Source organism: Phoenix dactylifera, chromosome 2 (assembly GCF_009389715.1).
Source record: "Phoenix dactylifera cultivar Barhee BC4 chromosome 2, palm_55x_up_171113_PBpolish2nd_filt_p, whole genome shotgun sequence".
Lineage (NCBI taxonomy): Eukaryota > Viridiplantae > Streptophyta > Magnoliopsida > Arecales > Arecaceae > Phoenix > Phoenix dactylifera.
In genome coordinates, this window is record NC_052393.1 from 24926327 (window position 1) to 24946872 (window position 20546).

General features: G+C 38.1%; 1 protein-coding gene across 4 annotated transcripts in view; it reads left to right on the top strand.

Moving 5' to 3' along the window:
• Positions 1-20546, top strand: part of LOC103712090 (putative nuclear RNA export factor SDE5) — a 48825-nt gene that overhangs the window by 13315 nt on the left and 14964 nt on the right. For all 4 annotated transcript variants that reach the window (XM_039123748.1, XM_039123747.1, XM_039123744.1 and 1 more), the window contains exon 4: positions 15066-15143. In XM_039123748.1, the coding sequence (XP_038979676.1) occupies positions 15066-15143 (78 nt within the window). The remainder of the gene's footprint in view (positions 1-15065; positions 15144-20546) is intronic.

A 20546-nucleotide genomic window follows, 5' to 3' on the forward strand; every position in this document is an offset into this window, starting at 1 on the left:
GAAAGAGCATTTTATTTAAGAAGTAAAGAAAGAGTATTAATTTTGGGAGAAGTAAAGAAATATAACAAAAAGGGGAGAAATAAAGATAAAAGTTATGTAAAGAAAAGAGAAATAAATGGGCAAACAAATTGAAAATCATATAAGAAAGCTTATACATCTAAGGGGGAGCAATTTGTAACAATGAAATTGACTAAATCAAAAATTTCCATCAAAGTTCAGAATTTGGCACATATAAATTCAGAATTTGGCACGCACCTCTCGCACCCCGATACATAACCTGAAACTCAGAGTTTATCTCCAATTTTTGAAGTTTCATTGCTAATGAATTATAAATGAAAGGGGGAGCAATTCAAAAAGTCAAATTGGCAACATTTGAATGATATAGGGGGAGATTTCACAAGTATATATGAAAAGCTGAAATTCAGCAATTTAATCCCTTTTATAAACTGACTTTAAAGACAAGTATCAATAGACTTATACTCTTTATTTTGTAATCATCAAAAAGGGGGAGATTGAGGATGATAGTGTTATTTTGATGATTAACAAGCAATTATCTAGAGTATGCTATAAGTTAAATTGATACTTCATTTATAAGTTCATTACTCTCAGTATATTTGGTTAATTGAAAATAGATACATGACCTTGTTCATTTGAATGAATCTAACCTTGAGAATGCAGCAAAGTGTGGATTGAGTCGACCCAAAGGTTGATTGGGTCGACCCCGGCACATCAAGAAATCATTTGGCACACTCCTGCAAAAATGGCACAAATGAACAGTGAGTTGGGTCGACCCAAGGTAAGCATGAGTCGACCCAACCTTGAAGAACCTCAAAAACACAACTGAAGAATGCTCTCTGGATTTACTGAGAGGGTCGACCCAAACAGTGGTTGAGTCGACCCAAGCTTGAGTCGACCCAAACCCTGAGAGGGTCGACCCAAAGGCAAGACAGAAAGACAGACAGAAATTGGTTCTCTGGAATTACTGAGAGGGTCGACCCAAGAAGAAGTTGAGTCGACCCAAGTGGACTTTGAGTCGACCCAAAGAATGGTTGGGTCGACCCATGGGAAGGAAGGCTGAAATTGAAGTTTCTGTGGTTTCTGAGAGGGTCGACCCAAGGAATGTTTGAGTCGACCCAAGGCAAAGTTGGGTCGACCCAAGGACAGGTTGAGCCGACCCAAACACGGGCTGAACAGTAACGGCTAGTTCTGCAACTGTACTTTTTGTCCTTCCCAAGGTGAGTAACGGCTAGTTTTTCAAATCTAACCATTGGGACTTGTCCTAAGAAGGTGGGAAGCTATTTAAAGGGGCACTATTCATCAGAGAGAACAACTTTTGAGAGGGATATCAAAGAATACACAAGAAAACAAAAGAGCCCTAATCTCCTTCATCAAGAGCTTCATTCAAGAATCAAAGAAAGGGATTGAGCAGATTCAAAGAGGCATCAAGAGCTCCATCCCCCTTAAAGAGTGAAGCATCCTTGACAAAGAAGAGCAAAGCGACTTCAAAGCGATAAATACTTTCTAACTCTTCCTTGTAGCTTATATTGTTTCATATGCTCATTTAGGAGTTTGAATCTTTCCTTTTGTTTATTAAACACTTTGTAAAGGTTCGTTGGTGAGCCCGCAAAACCAACAAAGGTTTTTGGTGAACCCGGAAAACCAAAGTGTAAAGGTTAGTTGGTGAGCCCGCAAAACCAACAAAGGTTTTTGGTGAACCCGGAAAACCAAAGTGTATAGGTTCGTTGGTGAGCCCGTAAAACCAACAAAGGTTTTTGGATTGTGAGCCCGGAAAACAATCCAACTGTAATCCGCGAGATTATAGTGAATTGCCAAGGGGACGCTTGGGGAGTGGACGTAGGTGCTAAGGAGAGCACTGAACCACTATATATTGTTGTGTTTGTGTTGTGCTTGTGTTTTCATTTACTCTTGCATCATCTTCTACTCTTGCGTTAGTTTAACTCACTCAAATAGCTTAAGAAAGCATCCACCGCACTTAATTAAGAAAACGTTTAAAGCATCAAAATTTAGAAGAAACCAATTCACCCCCCCCCCCCTCTTGGCTTGTCACCTTGGGCAACAAATTTTTTCTCTATTCCTGCTATATGTGCACTGGTATGTTTGTATGACTAGATAAACCCATTCGTATGCACATCATGCGCTGCAGATGACATTCTTTTCGCTATTTATTCTATCAATTAACATGTAAATTTGGTTGTATTTTCCAAAGAAATAAACTTTATTTAATTATTCATAATGAAATAGGGAGAATCATGAACACATTGAAGATAACATGGTGCTGCATTTCCAGGTTACACCACAGATTGTCTGGGTGGGGCTGGGTTTGTAAATATAAGATTTATAGATGTGGTGGAAATGTTTCTGACCGGATTTGGCGCTGAAATATTGCTTTTTGGCCAGTCTATTTCGCTTTTGGGGTTACTTATATATGTCTAAGACTGTGTGTTGCCCAAGGTGACAAGCCAAGAGGGGGGGTGAATTGGTTTCTCTAAATTTTTACTATCTTAATTGAGTCAATTGATGAGTGAGTGAAGTTAAAACAATACACAATGCAAACACACAAGAAGTATAGTGGTTCGGTGCTCTCCTAAGCACCTACGTCCACTCCCCAAGCGACCCTTTGGGAATTCACTATAATCCCGCGGATTACAGTTGGATTGTTTTCCGGGCTCACAATCCAAAAACCTTTACACTTTGGTTTTCCGGGATCACCAAGAACCTATGTTGGTTTTACGGGCTCACCAACGAACCTTCACAATTGGTTTTACGGGTTCACCAACAAACCTACACCGTTGGTTTTACGGGCTCACCAAAAACCTATGTTGGTTTTACGGGCTCACCAACGAACCTTTACAAGATGATTAAAAAGAAGAAGAAAGTTGAAACTCCTAGTTGAGCAAATATAACAATTATAAGCTACAAAGAAGAGTTTAGAATATAGTTATCGCTTGATGAGACTTCTCTCTTCTTTGTCAAGATTGCTTCACTCTTCAAAGGTTGATGGAGCTCTTAATGTTCCTTAGAATCTGCTCTACCACTTTCTTTTGACTCTTTGAGTGAAGCACTTGGATGAAGAAAATTAGGGCTCTTGTCTTTCTTGTGTGAGCTTTGATATTTTTCAAAAGGATGTTTTCTCTGATAAATAGTGTCACTTTAAATAGTTTTCCTCATCCATTGGACATTCCCCATTGGTTAGATTTCAAAAACTAGCCGTTACTTACTGTTGGGAGGACAAAAAGTCATTCTGCAGAACTAGCCGTTATGCTTCTGCCCGTGTTGGGGTCGACCCAAACTTTCCTGGGGTCGACTCAAACCACTGTTCATCAGACTTGGGATCGACTCAACTTTCACTTGGGTCGACCAACTTTCACTGGGGTCGACTCCTGCTTCATTGGGGTCGACTCCTGCTTCATTGGGGTCGACCCTCTCAGGAAACACAGAACCTTACATTTCAGCCGTTTTTCACTGGGGTCGACTCAACACTTTTTTGGGTCGACTCAAGGTACAGTGGGGTCGACTCAAGTTCCATTAGGGTCGATCCTCTCAGGGATTCCAGAGAGACAGTATTGAACGACACAGCCTTGGGGTCGACTCATGTTCAGTTGGGGTCGACTCAAGCATTCCTGGGGTCAACTCAATCTGGGGTCGACTCAAGGAAGGTTGGGGTCGGCCCTCTCAGTAAATTTCAGAGACTTGTTTTCTTGAGGCTTGAAGATGGGGTCGACTCAAGCAAGCTTGGGGTCGACTCAACTACTGTTCATCCGTACCATTTTTGCAGAAGTGTGCCTGATGGTTCCATGATGTGCCGGGGTCGACTCCACCAATCTTGGGGTCGACTCATTCCACACTTTGCTACAACTTAAGGTTAGATTCATCCATACAATCAATGAAATATACTTCAAGCAATTTTGAATGTATGCCATGATAGTGCTACATACTCTTAACAATAAAAATTACTATTGTCCCTTTAAGAGTATGTTTCACTTGAAACTTTGTCGAATTAGAATTTAGAATTCACTATCCCTTTTCTATCGCAAATTTTATCTCATTCTTAATCATTGAAATACATCTTGATCTCATTCTTCTATTATACCGAGAGTGACGAACTCAGTAATGATGTATAATGTTAACTTGTAGTATTTAATTAGATATTCCCTCAATGGTTGTGTTAATCATCAAAATACCACTATCATCCTCAATCTCCCTCTTTTTGATGATTACAAAATATTGAGTATGAGCAGATTGATACTTATCTTAAAATTAGTTTTAGAAGAGCTCAAGTTGCTGAATTTCAGCTTTTCAAATTTGAGAGAGAAGTCTCCCCCTTTTTATCCAAATATTGCCAATTTGAACTTTTGATTTTCTCCCCCTTTCTTTTATATTTGGTTAAAGATGAAACTTCAAAAATTTGAGATAAAGCGAGAGTTTCAGGTTATGTATCGAGGTATGAGAGGTATGTGCCAAATTTCGAAATTTGATTAAATGTTTAGACTTTAACATTTTCATTGTTACATATCGCTCCCCCTTAAGTGTATATTATCTCCTATTATAATTTTCAAACTTGTTTGTCAACTTATTGTAACTTCTTTCTTTCCTTACTTCTTCCCCTTTTTGTTATCATCAAATAGGTGCATGACAATAGATAAGTGGATGCAGTAAATAATAAACAGTCAAGTTTCATTGATCAAAATGGAACATTGTAGTACATTAATGTCAAAAATACAATGTTCTTCAATCAAAGTGCAAAGTACATCAACAAGGCAAAATACATATGAGAGTTAGATAAATCCTAGGCACTAATTATAATGCTAACACCAGCCTAGGGGGTATCTAAGGGCTGTGATCTAGTTTTCATCCTCCTAGTATAAGTGGCGAGGGGAGGTCGAGCCTGATGGGACTGAGTCTGGCGTGGACCTCGCTGAGCTGGATGACTCTGTGCCGAAACCTCCGACTCAGCTGCTCGGGGCACAGATGGACCATGAGCCTCTCTCGCTCTCCGTAATGCTCCTACCTGCTCTCTGAGATCGCTAATCTCAGCAGTCATAATGTTCATCCTGCCCGTCAATCCGTCAAAGAGAGTCCTCACCTGGGCTGACACAAGCTCGGTCATCCTACTCCAAAACTCCTCTGTGCATCCCGTGGGTACGGATGACGATGGGCCAACTTCTGAAGGTGCCGTAGGATGAACCTCAGGTACCTCAGCCTCAGGGATGGGGTCTCCATCCTCTGGTGCATCACCCTCTGGTGCATGTATCCCTGCTCCTCCACGCACCCACTGTCCGTTCACCTTCTCATAACCCATGCGAACTAGGGACCGTGCAGTGTAAGTGTCGGTAAATAATAGATGCCTGGAGATCTCTCCCTCCACTGATATGTCATGCTGTCGGAAGACCAGGGTGAGTATCATACCATAGGGCAGGGAGACTCTCGACTTGCATATAGCCTCTCTCATCTGCCTGATCATCATAGCTGGGAGGTTCAGGGGAATGCCCTGAATAACGTGCTCCATAATGACCAAATCTCTTTCAGATATATGATCAAATCTCCTGCTTTTCGGAAACAAAATCCGACCTATGAAGTTGTGCAACAACCTCATCTCAGCTGATAGGGAGCTCGCTATCACATTCTCGGAATAGTCAAAATCATCGTTCTCAAAGATCAACTGTAGAGCTCTCAACTTATTTTTCGGCCTTTTTGGAGTTGCACCTTCGTAGGGGAGATGGAGCAACTCACTCAAACTTTCTTTTGAAATCCTAACCCGTACACCTCGGACTTCAGACACAAGCCCTCCCATTCCAACTTTTAGGAAGGCATAGAACTCACGAACCAAGTCTGGGTAGGTCACCAAATCTAGGGAGCAAAGATGCTCCCATCCTTGCCTTCGGATCCAATCCCCCAACCGGAACCCTTCTTGATCCAAAAATTTGGAGTGGATCCTTCTCCCCGTGGTTACCGATCTCCCCGCATATTTAGCAAGTTGAACTGAAGGGGAAGGAGGTGGAGGAGGCTCAACACGTGTCTCACCTTGTGGGGGAACTGTAGATGAATCTCTAGCATGTCTATCTACAATGGTTGGGCGTGAGACTCTTTCGGATCTCTTAGCAACGGCTCGTTTGGGTCCCATTTTCACCAAATCCTTCCTTAGGTCTTGATCTAACGGCGTAGAGAAGCAATCTAGCACTGTTTGGAGATGATTGGAAGGGATTGGAAAGTGGAAAATAGGGTTTTAGGAAGAGGACAAGATGAAACAGTGCCCTAGAATAGCTCACGGGTCCCTCTTTAAAAAACAGGGTCTCGTCGTTGGGTCGACCCTAGATCTTTCTTGGGTCGACTCAACGTGGGGTCGACCCCATTCTGGCTCGGGTCGGCCCTAGTTCAAAATATTTTCTTTCTCTTCCTTTTTTTTGAAAATTCTTCCTTTCCTCCAATTCTTACAAATTCTTTATGGGACAATGATACATGAGTAAGAAATCTATAGATGACTAGTTTGACTAATGTTTCATGGGTTTTTCGAAATGAGAGAAGAGTATAATGAGACAACTTGTTCCTTTTATATCTTCTTAATCAAAAGGATCACATATGCCTAATTCCCTCCTAAGCATGTAAAATCTATCTTCACTTAAAGGTTTTGTGAATATGTCAGCTAATTGTTTCTCAGTACATACATGCTCAATACATATATTTCTATTTTGCACATGATCTCTAATGAAATGATATCTTATTTCAATGTGTTTGGCTTTAGAGTGCTGAACCGGATTTTTAGTAAGGTTAATGGCACTAGTGTTATCACACTTTATAGGAATGTTGTCTAGTTTAATTCCATAATCCTCTAGTTGTTGCTTGAGCCATAGTACTTGAGCACAGCAACTTCCGGCAGCTATATATTCGGCATCAGCTGTTGACAATGCTACCGAATTCTGCTTTTTGCTAAACCATGATACTAAGTTATTTTCTAAAAATTGACATGTTCTACTAGTGCTCTTCCTATCTAATTTGCAACCAGCAAAATCTGCATCGGAATATGCAAGTAAATCTAGATAGAAGTCTCTAGAGTACCATAAACCTATGTTTGTGGTTGCTCTTAAATATCTAAGAATTCTTTTGACAGCACTTAGATGTGACTTCTTAGGATCTGATTGGTATCTAGCACATATTTCCACACTAAACACTATGTCTGGCCTACTAGCAGTAAGGTAAAGCAAAGATCCAATTAAACCTCTATAAAGCTTTATATCTATACTTTTCCCTTTTTCATCTTTGTCTAGCTTACTAGTGGGATTCATTAGGGTGCCTATTTTCTTGTGATTTTCATTTCCAAACTTCTTTAATATTTTCTTTGTATACTTAGTTTGATGAATAAAGATACCTTCCTTAGTTTGCTTGATTTGTAATCCGAGAAAGAAATTTAGTTCTCCTATCATGCTCATCTCGAATTCTCCTTGCATTAATTTAGCAAACTCTTTGTAAAGATTATCATTAGTGGCACCAAAGATTATGTCATCTACGTATATTTGTACTACTAGCAGATTTTTGTCTTTTCTTTTGAGAAAAAGTGTTTTATCTACATGTTTTCTACTGAAATCATTATTCAGTAGAAATTTGCTTAGTCGATCATACCAAGCCCTAGGTGCTTGTTTCAATCCATATAATGCTTTATGTAATCTAAACACATGATTTGGCAATTCATGATTCTTAAAACCAGGAGGTTGCTCTACATATACTTCTTCCTCTATAAAACCGTTTAAGAAGGCACTTTTTACATCCATTTGATACAGTTTGAAATCTATGAAGCATGCAAAAGCTAGAAGTAACCTAATAGCTTCTAATCTCGCCACGGGGGCAAATGTTTCCTCAAAATCTATCCCTTCTTCTTGATTGTATCCCTTAGCTACAAGTCTAGCTTTATTTCTTATAACTACCCCATTTTCATCTAATTTATTTCTAAAGATCCATTTTGTTCCAATTACAGAGTTATGCTTTGGTCTCTCAGTTAATGTCCATACATTACTTCTTTTGAATTGATTTAATTCTTCTTGCATAGCATTTATCCAATTTATGTCTTTTTCAGCTTCTTCATAAGTCTTAGGTTCTAATTGTGAAACAAAAGCAAGATAGTCATTTAAATTTCTAAGAGAGGATCGAGTTCTTACCCCTTGAGATGGATCACCAATGATTAAGTCTTTAGGGTGTTCATGTGCATACCTCCATTCCTTTGGCAAGTCTTGAGATTGTGGTGGCACGCGATCATTTTCCTTTTCTTGATTTGGCACGTCATCAAGATTCAATTTTTCAAAGTCAATAATTTCTGCATCATCATCAAGAGTATTTTCTCTCCTAGGAGACTCACTATCAGACTCATCAAAAATGATATTAATTGACTCTTCAACTACAAGAGTTCTTTTGTTGAATACTCTGTATGCCCTGCTAGATGTAGAGTATCCTAAGAAGATACCTTAATCTGACTTGGTATCAAATTTACTTAGATCCTCCTTGCCATTGTTTAAAATGAAACATCTACATCCAAATACTCTAAGATATTTAGCAATTGGTTTCTTATTCTTCCAAAGTTCATAAGGAGTTCTTGGTTATAGGTCGTATTAAAACCCAATTTAGATATGGCAAGCAGTACTTATAGCTTCAGCCCAAAAATACTTTGGAAGATTTGACTCGCACAACATTGTGCGTGCCATTTCTGCCAAGGTCCTATTTTTTCTTTCAACAACCTCATTTTGTTGAGGCGTTCTAGGTGCTGAAAATTGATGTGAGATACCATTTTCATTACAAAATTCTTCAAAGTGTTGATTTTCAAATTTAGTTCCATGATCACTTCGAATTGCTATTAAGGTAAGCTTCTTTTCAGTTATGATATTTTTATAATATTTCAAGAATGCTGAAAATGCTTCATTCTTATGTGCAAGAAATGAAATCTATGTATATCTTGAAAAATCATCTACTATAACTAGTCCATACTTCTTTCCTCCTAGACTCGCGGTTCTAGTGGGTCCAAATAGATCCATGTGTATGAGTTCAAAAGGCCTAGTGGTTGATACTATATTCTTTGATTTGAAAGATGATTTTGTTTGCTTTCCTAATAAGCATGGTCCACAGATTTTGTCTTTTTCAAAGATCAATTTTGGCACATCCTTTATCAAATCCTTCTTGTCTAGTTTTGATATTAAGTCCATACTAGCATGTCCTAGTCTACGATGCCAAAGCCAACTTGTTTCATTTTTTCTTTCTTCATTAGTAATTAAACATAATCCATTTTTCTTGCCTAACTCATGAAGATCTACCATGTAAATATTTCTCAGCCTTTGTCCTATAAGTACAATGCTATTATCTTTAGGATTTGTGATTATGCATACTGAAGCTTCAAATGTGACCTTAAAACCTTTATCACAAAATTGACTTATGATAAGTAGGTTATGTTTCAGACCATTAACTAATAAAACATTTTCTATAAAGGTGGATGGAGTAATGTAAATTTTACTCTTTTCAATGATAAATCATTTTTCATTGTCTCCATAGGTTACCACTCCATCCTTCTTAGACTCCAAGAACAAATTGTTCTACGTCACCTGACAAATTTGGGTTCCACCTTATTAGCTGCAAGACACCCCTGCAATCAAGATCAAGAATATGCTTTAGGTACCCAAACTATGTTGGGTCCTTTAGGGTTAGTACTTGATGTTTCTTTTGGAACCCAAATTTTCTTGAATTTTAGCTTATAATTGTTACTCAATTTGTTGTAGCTAGACTTTCTATAATTACATTTATATGCTTTATGTCCTAATTTATTGCAGCAATGATAAGTTATATTTTCATTTTTGGCTTTCACAAATATGTTTTTTAAGTATTTTTGTTTTCTATTTGTTTTATATCCTAAACCAGCTTTATCATATACAACTTTTTGACTATCAAGAATCATATTTAATTTAGTTGAGCTAAGTGTAAACTTGTCCACTAAGGATTTGTATTTTTCAGCATTATCTTTTAACTTGATATTTTCAGCAAATTGACTTTTGGTTTCATTAGTGAATCTCTTACTTAATGTTTCATAGTCATTAGATAGTTTTAGCTTTTCTTTGATAAGAGATTGATTTTCATCTTTTAGAACTTTATTTTTGTTGATTAATTTCTTATGTTCTTCCATGAGTTTTAAAAATGCATCATGTAACTCTTCTACTGTAAAATCACATTCAAGTTCAGAATCTACCTCATCGTCATTGGCCATGTAGCAGATTTGGGCCGTCTCTTGTTGATCTTCCTCTTCCGAACTTAACTCCTCACTTTCACTCCATTCAGCCATGAAGTTCCTCTTCTTAAGTTTTCTTGTCAACCATTTCAATTCCGGACAATCTATCTTGAAATGTCCGGGCTTGTTACACTCATAGCAAATTGGTGTTTCCTTTTCTTTTTCTTTGTCCCTACCCTTTTCCTTGCTTGAGTTACCTTTGAGGAAGGGCTTCCTTTTATGAAATTTCTTCTTTCCTCTAATGAACTTTCTGAATTTTCTTGTAAGCTTAGCCATTCCTTCTTCATCATATTTCTCCTCATCATCAGATTCTTCTGATTCAGTTTTCTGTTTTGGAGTGGTAGACTTCAAGGCAATGGTGTTTCTTTTCTTGACCTCATCTTCTGAATTTTGCCTCATAGTCAACTCATGGATCATGAGTGATCCTAGAAGTTCTTCCAATTGCAGTGTATTGAGGTCCTTTGCTTCTTGAATTGCTGTTACCTTGGCCTCCCAAACTCTTGGTAGAGACCTGAGAATTTTTCGCACTAGTTCAGAGTTAATATAAGACTTTCCTAAGCTCTTTAGCCCATTTATGATTTCCGTGAATCGAGTAAACATTTCAGTTATGGACTCAGTGGATTATATTTTAAACAACTCATACTTATGTACTAATATATTTATTTTTGACTCTTTGACTTGATTAGTTCCTTCATGTGTGACCTCCAGTCCCAAATTTCTTTCGCGGAGATGCATGTAGATATTCTATTGAATTCACTTACATCTAGTGAACAGTAAAGTACATTAATTGCTTTAGCATTTAGTTGTGCTAGTCTTCTATCACTCTCATTCCAATCCATTTCTGGTTTGGGAATGATTGTGCCCTCTATACTAATTGTGGGTGTGTGTGGTCCTCTAGTTATGATATTCCACAATTCATAATCTAGAGCTTCAATGAATATCCTCATCCTAGCTTTTTAGTATGTGTAATTAGTACCATTAAACAGAGGAGGTCTATTTGTGCATTGCCCCTCGCTCATAGAACATCCTACTTGGGTTGTCATGATCTTTGTCTCTTGATTGTGAGATTAACAAATACTATGTGAGCACCTTGCTCTGATACCACTTGTTGCCTAAGGTGACAAGCCAAAAGGGGGGGTGAATTGGTTTCTCTAAATTTTTACTATCTTAATTGAGTTAATTGATGAGTGAGTGAAGTTAAAACAATACACAATGCAAACACACAAGAAGTATAGTGGTTCGGTGCTCTCCTAAGCACCTACGTCCACTCCCCAAGCGATCCCTTGGGAATTCACTATAATCCCGCGGATTACAGTTGGATTGTTTTCCGGGCTCACAATCCAAAAATCTTTACACTTTGATTTTCCGGGATCACCAAGAATCTATGTTGGTTTTACGGGCTCAGCAACGAACCTTCACAATTGGTTTTACGGGTTCACCAACAAATCTACACCGTTGGTTTTACGGGCTCACCAAAAACTTATGTTGGTTTTACGGGCTCACCAACGAACCTTTACAAGGTGATTAAAAAGAAGAAGAAAGTTGAAACTCCTAGATGAGTAAATATAATAATTATAAGCTACAAAGAAGAGTTTAGAATATAGTTATCGCTTGATGAGACTTCTCTCTTCTTTGTCAAGATTGCTTCACTCTTCAAAGGTTGATGGAGCTCTTAATGTTCCTTAGAATCTGCTCTACCACTTCCTTTTGACTCTTTGAGTGAAGCACTTGGATGAAGAAAATTAGGGCTCTCTTGTCTTTCTTGTGTGAGCTTTGATATTTTTCAAAAGGATGTTTTCTCTGATGAATAGTGTCACTTTAAATAGTTTTCCTCATCCATTGGACACCCCCCATTGGTTAGATTTCAAAAACTAGCTGTTACTGTTGGGAGGACAAAAAGTACTTCTGCAGAACTAGCCGTTATGCTTCTGCCCGTGCTGGGGTCGACCCAAACTTTCCTGGGGTCGACTCAAACCACTGTTCATTAGACTTGGGGTCGACTCAACTTTCACTTGGGTCGACCCAACTTGCACTGGGGTCGACTTCTGCTTCATTGGGGTCGATCCTCTCAGGAAACACAGAACCTTACATTTCAGCCGTTTTTCACTGGGGTCGACTCAACACTTTTTTGGGTCGACTCAAGGTATAGTGGGGTCGACTCAAGTTCCATTAGGGTCGACCCTCTCAGGGATTCCAGAGAGACAGTATTGAACGACACAGCCTTGGGGTCGACTCATGTTCAGTTGGGGTCGACTCAAGCATTCCTGGGGTCGACTCAAGGAAGGTTGGGGTCGGCCCTCTCAGTAAATTCCAGAGACTTGTTTTCTTGAAGCTTGAAGATGGGGTCGACTCAAGCAAGCTTGGGGTCGACTCAACTATTGTTCATCCGTGCCATTTTTGCAGAGGTGTGCCTGATGGTTCCATGATGTGTCGGGGTCGACTCCACCAATCTTGGGGTCGACTCATTCCACACTTTGCTGCAACTTAAGGTTAGATTCATCCATACAATCAATGAAATATACTTCAAGCAATTTTGATTGTATGCCATGGTAGTGCTACATACTCTTAACAATGAAAATTACTATTGTCCCCTTAAGAGTACGTTTCACTTGAAAACTTTGTCGAATTAGAATTTAGAATTCACTATCCCTTTTCTATCGCAAATTTTATCTCATTATTAATCATTGAAATACATCTTGATCTCATTATTCTAATATACCGAGAGTGACGAACTCAGTAATGATGTATCATATTAACTTGTAGTATTTAATTAGATATTCCCTCAATGGTTGTGTTAATCATCAAAATACCACTATCATCCTCACTGTGATAATAACATTAATAGGTGGCATAGCTTTGTTAAGGGACTGTGTTAAGACATAACTCCCAAGCTTATCTTGTTCAGTTGAACCCCATCTCGCCACCTTAGTTTACTAGTTCTTGACCGGGAATAGTAGATTCTTTAAATGATGTTTTCCTTTCCACTCTATTTACTTGTGTCAAGATTGTTTCACGACCTTCTGGCCCGTTCAAGTCTTGGACCTAACTATAGAGTATGTAACAAAATAAGAAGCTGGAATAGTTGATTATTTTCCTAACGTTTTTCTTGAACTTGTAGTTGAGAACACCAAAAATCTTGACCATCAAAATCCAAAACATTATTGGGTTTATCTCATGAGGAATAATGAGGGATTTGTCAATTTAGGAGAACTAATGATTTTGTGGAATATAATTGGATGCTAACCCCTCATCAAGACCACTAGGACAACCAACTGTGTATTGTGGCAAGCACAAAAAGAGCAGATATGCTAGGTGGACGAGTGATGCTCTAAAGGGCCCATAGGTATCTGCTTGGTATAGTATGTCACCATTTGGCTTGGAAAAATAATTTATGTTATTGGATACCTCAGAGTGGATGACAAAAGACCTTAGATTATACATTCTTTTTTGGGTTTCGTCTAGTATACCACCTTAAGATGGTTTGATCATTTGCAATAGGCACAATTTCTAGAATGAATTATGAAGATGGCATAGGAGGTAAATTTTAAAATGATAGGTGATGAATATTAATCAATAAAGGAGCTCAATTAGTATCTAGGTGTGCTGTTGGGTCACCAGGGAGAGCAGAGTTGCGTGAGGTAGCTATTTGCTGCTGGGTCCCACAAATTGTATTTTACACAAATTGTGGCTTTTAACAAGGGTTGCATTCGTTGTTTGTGACAAATCAGTAGTTGACCTAGATAGGTCCTAGAACGCTGATGTTGATACTTCATACTTGATATGATATCAACAATATACCAATTTTCGAATTTATTTTTTGGTCTATTTTAGTACTATAACTTCTATAAAATCTTTGCACTGCTGGGTGTTCACTGATTAGCTTATAATCAAGGGAGCTTGCTGGTTGCGTTGGTCAAGTCTCTGCGTGTTGGACACCGGTGACCTGAGTTTGATTCCCTCACCCTGATTTCAGCTGGGCTTTCTCCTATCCTAGTTCTCAATACATCTACACATATATGTACATATACACATATATGTACATATACACATCTACACATATATGTACATATACACATCTACACATCTATATGTACATACACATCTACACATCTATATGTACATACACATCTACATATACATATGTACATACACATATACATATCTATATGTACATACACATATACATATCTATATGTACATACATATATACATATATATATATATATATATATATATATATATATATATATATATACATACATACACACACACACACACACACACACACACATATATATATATACACACACACACACAGAGAGAGAGAGAGAGAGAGAGAGAAAGAGAGAGAGAGAGAGAGAGAGAGAGAGAGAGAGAGAGAGAGATTTGTATGATTAAAAATTGAATAAATACAATTTTAACATTCTCAGTGGTTTTTCAAGATTTTTATAATTCTTCATAATTCCAGGATGAGCCAAAAATATCAAAACTAAATATCCAAATATTGAACTATATATACATATGTATATATTAATTATGTAAGATATGTCTTCTGGACTTGTTTTCTTGTCTTTTTAATATTTTTTTTTAAGTCCTCTATTATTTTGTCCGAATTGACAAATACACTGAAACTTGTAGGCCTGCTGAAATGAATTTTCAGATCTTGCACAAATATATAAAAAGTTTGCTTGATGTTGATTTCTTTACGTCAGTCTCCACATCGTTTTGAATTTTCTTAATGCATATTTGTGGAGAAATGATTAACAATTTTGTTATTCTTTTGGTTACGTAGAGCATGGAGGAATTGTTGGCATTATCAGCAAAAAACTTGGACAAGAATAATTCAGTTGACAATAATGTAGTGAGAGAAGTAAGTCCAGCAGTTAAAGATTCTAACTTCTAAATTGTTGTAGTTCTTCAAATTATTAAATATTGGCATACATCTGATGAATTATATGTGTGTGTATCACCTGAATTTTTAATTGTTCCAATTGTTTATTGTGAATTCTAACTTCTAAATTGTGTGTAATCACCTAAACAAGAATAATTCTGTTGACAACAATGTAGGGAGAAAAGTTAAGTCCAGCAGTTAGAGATTCTAACTTCTAAATTGATGTCATTCTTTCAGTTGTTTATTATTTGTATGCATCTTATGAATTCTATGTGTGTGTGATCACCTGAATTTTTTCTGCCATAACTGTTCTTTTATAAGAAATAGTTTGAAAGCATTTTCATGTAACTAAAATATGAACTCTAAAAGCCCTTGTTAAATAACTATAATTTGTATTTTCAAAAAATTATATTCAAAAGATGACGCTTTCACTTTCCCATCTTAGCTCGTGACTTGATCAAAGCTTGAACCCTGAACATTCAGTAGCAGGGCAAAGGAGGGGAGGAGATGGGGAACCATGCTATAGTGTCAATGCTATAGAAAGCATGAGATGCACTGGTAATCCGGCCAATCAATGATTAGTTAGAGAAATCTGGCCTCCAGACTAAGATGAGACCAAGATAAATCACATGTACCCATTTCTCCTCTTCCTTCTTTAATCTCAATTCTTTTCCCTCTCACTTTATTTTTCAGTGGAGTGCGGTAAACTAAATGCTTTATGGGCATCATGAATTGATGCATTAATCGGAAACCTAGAGTCACAATGGCGGCGGGTGTGGTATATCATGGTGTTAGACATTTTTTAAACTCCATCCATATTGCAGTTCTTGCTTTTGTCCTTGTTGTCATTTTGAACTTGTTCCCTTCATCTAACCTTGTTTATACTAACACTTTTTCTCTTCTTTTATGCTTTCGAAATCATAGGAAGCACATTTTCCCTTGAAGCAATCTTCAGAAAGTTAATTTTAACATGTTCCCTACCCTTTGGGCTGTTAATTTATTTTTCGTACAGTCCCCTCTTGAATACAAGCAATTATTTAGTAAATACTCTGAAGGTACTCTAGCTTAAAGTGGCAAAATGCATGAAGGAATGGTACGGTTCCAGTTTGGTACCGTATCGATATAGTATGCAATGGCGTACTGGTTCCATACCACTACACTATTTTTCTATAATTTTTTATTTTCAATTTTTGTTCTTTCAATTTTTTGTTGTTTAGTGATTATTTTAATTATTGCTGTTTAATTTAATATTTCAATATTATTTTGATGTCTCTTATGTCTGATTGGTCTCGAGTCTCGACAAGTATGCTATCATTGATAAATTAGTGCAATTGTAACATAATTAAATACATGAGTACATATAATTGAATGTACATTGCATTATATCAAATGGATTTGAAGTATAAAATATATACTGACATCTAAAATTTTGTAGAGTGTCTCCGAGATAGCCATCATGATGTTGATCCTTTATCTGATACTTGACTGGTTATTCGAAGATTGAGATAGCAAAGTTCGATCTATAAGCTATTTGAGGCTATGGAGGGTAGTAGTCACTCGAATACGATGCCTCAAATGAAGGATATCCATGTAGGTCATAGCGTGGCAGTGTAAAATATGATGATGATCTGTGATTGAGATCCAGATACACCTATGAACCTTACCTCACATGTGAGGTCATCTGCAAAAGCAATGTCATGTCCTGAACCATCTTGAGGGGACCGTCTCCTATATGCAATCGTATCCCTGTATGATCTACTAGATTGTGCCCCATGGTCGCTATCTTGTGTGGCATGGGTAAATTGTGACTCATCGAAAAATCCGTATCCATTGGGTTGTCATATATACCCATGCCTTGTCAACTACCACCTCTCTGGCTACCATATTCATTATCACTCAAACTATCATTATCATCATCATTGGTATCACGAGATGATTTAGGAAACTAGTCATCTAAGGGCTCATTGGTCTTGGAATCAAAGTGAGCAGATTTCTCATCCACTTTTTGCAATGCAATTGCAGTTTCCTTCCTTTCTCTTTCTTGTTGATCTAAGGAAATGCTTTCTTTCCTAGGATGCACCTACCTGCCTAGCTCTACTAGATGGCTTGACTGGATCCGCCAACCTAATTGGCCCTACCTGCTTGACTAGGTACCATGGTGGCCTCTTCTTAGTATCTCTCTATTAAATCTTTGGGAGGATGTCTCAGCATGGAGCCCCTCCAATCAAGGTATGCCATACCGGTATTGGTAGGCGTACCGGTTCGGACTGGTTTGTACCATACCGAACTGGCCAATAGCGCAAAAAAGCGCAGGTGGAAAAGTGCGCGCAGAAGCTCGCTATACGCGCGCGACGTGATAAATGCCATAGAGTGGCATTTAATGCCACTCTGTGGATGCCAAAGTCCAGGGCACGCTGCTCTGCGCGGGGATGCATTTCCCCGTGTGCTGCCCCACGCACGGGTGCGAATCGGACCCCGGTCTGGTACGCCTCTTTTTCGCTCGATTCCGACCCCAAAGGTGCCAGAACCATTTTCCACTATTGTACCGGATCGGTCCGGTACGGGCCGATTCAGTATACCATGCCTCTAATGATGATTAGCTCCCCCTTGACCTCTATGGTTACTTAGCTAGATATGAGCTTGATGTATCATTCTATCCATTATTCTGCATCCACCCCAGCCTCCGTTGCTATAAAATTGACCAATCGAGGAGTCGGTCCTAGCTCATCAAACTTGTGATACTATTGCTAGCCCTCAAGCCAACCAATCATCAGATCTTCCTCATCATATACGAAATCATTATGAAGTTGATCATCATACTTCAGCTCAATCTTCAACACACTTCAATTTGAGCCTTAGATTATAATGGACATATACCAGGTCATTAAGCGCTTCTGTGTGATGTAGTTCCTTGATTTGCTACAACATCAAAGCGAAGGTAGACCAGGTATGCTCACAGCTACTGGAGGTGACTATTTGTGAGAGGGTCCAGACCACCAATCTTCTTAAGATTTTGGATGATTGCTCGAAGGAACTACCAGTCGGCTACAAATGCAATTAAACAAATTTCATATTAGACACTACTTATTACAAAACATCGGACCAGTTATAACTGGTGTATAAAAATACTTGGATTCATGCTATTTTTGCTTCCCATGGTTGCCTTCTCGCCAAAGCTGTGGGAGCCCTCCTTAATGCTTTAGTCTGTGAAATAGGGACGACAACGGATCGGGAATGGGTCAGGTAGACCATTACCCATCCGGTACTTGCCTCTGAACGGGGCGAGTTATATAGGGTGGTTTGGATGGATCGGGGTCGGGTAAAGCTGATTATTTTTTTTTTGTATACAGATCAAACAAATAAAAAAAATATACCAATAAACCTTAGTACTTCACATAACATTAAACAAATTCAGAGTTGAAGACAGAATATAACAGACCAAATTTTCAACAATAATAGAAACATAACAAACAAAAATATTATTTTTTAAGAAATCAAATATTCTATAAACTAAAAAAAAGTAATCAACTAAAAAACTAAACAATTAAGCATCATGGCGTTTAACCTTTTACATGTTCAATTTTTCTTACGAGTTGAATGACTAGGGCAAAGGATGGGGAGGGGATTTGTGAAGTTATTTAGAAAATTAATTTTAATTTGGATGAATGTAGCAACTTACCATGGGTGCTACATATATTTTTCAGCTCATGGGTATGCACTAATCACCATTTATTTTTTTAGAATTTATTTACGTTTGGCTTAGGTTTGTATAGCTCAAATTTAAATAAATTGCGACCAAATTAAGGTAGCAACTAGTATGCATACCCCAAAAGATGCTTCCAATTTTATAGAAAATTTTGGATCAATATTTTATTTCTTATTATTTTTAATCCGAAAATATATTTTAATCTACAAAATTATATGCTTAATAAAAAATCATGATTTCTTTGGATCTGCGTAGATCATTTTTCGATTATAACATATAATGAATTCATGCCTCCACTTATTTTTCCCATATTTGCCCTATTCTCAATCTCCAAACCATGGTCTGCCGTACCGGTCCGTACCGGCCGGTACGGGCCGGTACCGAATCAGCGTGAAATCCGGTACCGGTAATTTATTGTTGAAGAACCGGTACGGGACCGGTTCGGACCGGTACGGGACCGGTTCGGACCGGTACGGGACCGGTACGGACCGGTACGCGACCGGTACGGACCGATAAGGGACCGATTTCGTACCGGTCTGGGACGCCACTGGTACGCCGACCAGTACCGGTACGGCGGAGCTTGCTCCAAACAAAAAAATAGATGAAAAAAGGAAGAGGAGAGGGAGATTTACCTGATTCTGGTGGGATTTCAAATGAAATCTGGGTTGATATCATCTTATCTAGGCCTTTTTTAGTGAAAACAAAGAAAAGTTGGGAGGGCTAAGAAGGCACAGGAGGCCTTTTGCACCTCCCCACTTGTTATTAGGGTTGAAAAGCAGCTAACCGCTTGAAGTGCCCTAAACGGAGTATAACTAGGTGGTTCTACTCTGTTAGGGTCGGTTCAAGCTAGATTGGCACCTATTTCAAACCATGTGGTCATACCGTCTTGGTTTCATACCGAAACAGTTTGGTACACCTCGAACTGAGAGGTTTAGGGCAGTACGGTAGACAATGGTGGGAAGGGCAGAAGATGAGGAGAAGAGAAAGGTTTTGAGCAGGGGAAGGGGGCAGCATATGTGAATAAAAGAAAATGCAAAGATGCTTTTGGTATTAAATTTAGACTTATCATAGTAGCTAAGGTTTAAATTAAAGTATGCAACAATTATTGGACTTGGACTGGACCTTGATGTGACCAATGTGAGCATGGATTTGGGGGGTCTGATAATTGACGGATCTGGATTTTATGTGATTATCTGCAGTCAGTTAGATCAGAACTACAATCTACAACTGCATATACTCTTTTTGTCACAATTAACCTTGTTATACTTCGGTCAAACTCTGTTCCTTTAATTGCCACAGTTTAAGAACTTTTTTTGTTGTAAGGAAGAGAACAGTAACCTAGCTTATATTTTGAGCAGTCCATTAAGTAGAATTTATTAAACAACAGATTGAAAATTTTGTAGCTGTCTTGCTGTCGAGCGATGCTTCTCTTTTTTTCATTCTTGGCAATTTTCATTTTCTCATTACTATTGAGTCACTACATTTCCAATTCAAAACTTTGGACTTCGTGTATTTGTCTTACATTAGATCTTTGCTTCATTGTTGAGCAATGCACTTTCTTTTGTACTTCCATTAAATTTCCTTCTTTTGTAGTAACAGGCTTAAGATAGCTAGTATGCTAAATTATGTTGCTTTTATTTTTTGTTATAATTTAGTCAGTTGACATGGTTTGTTCT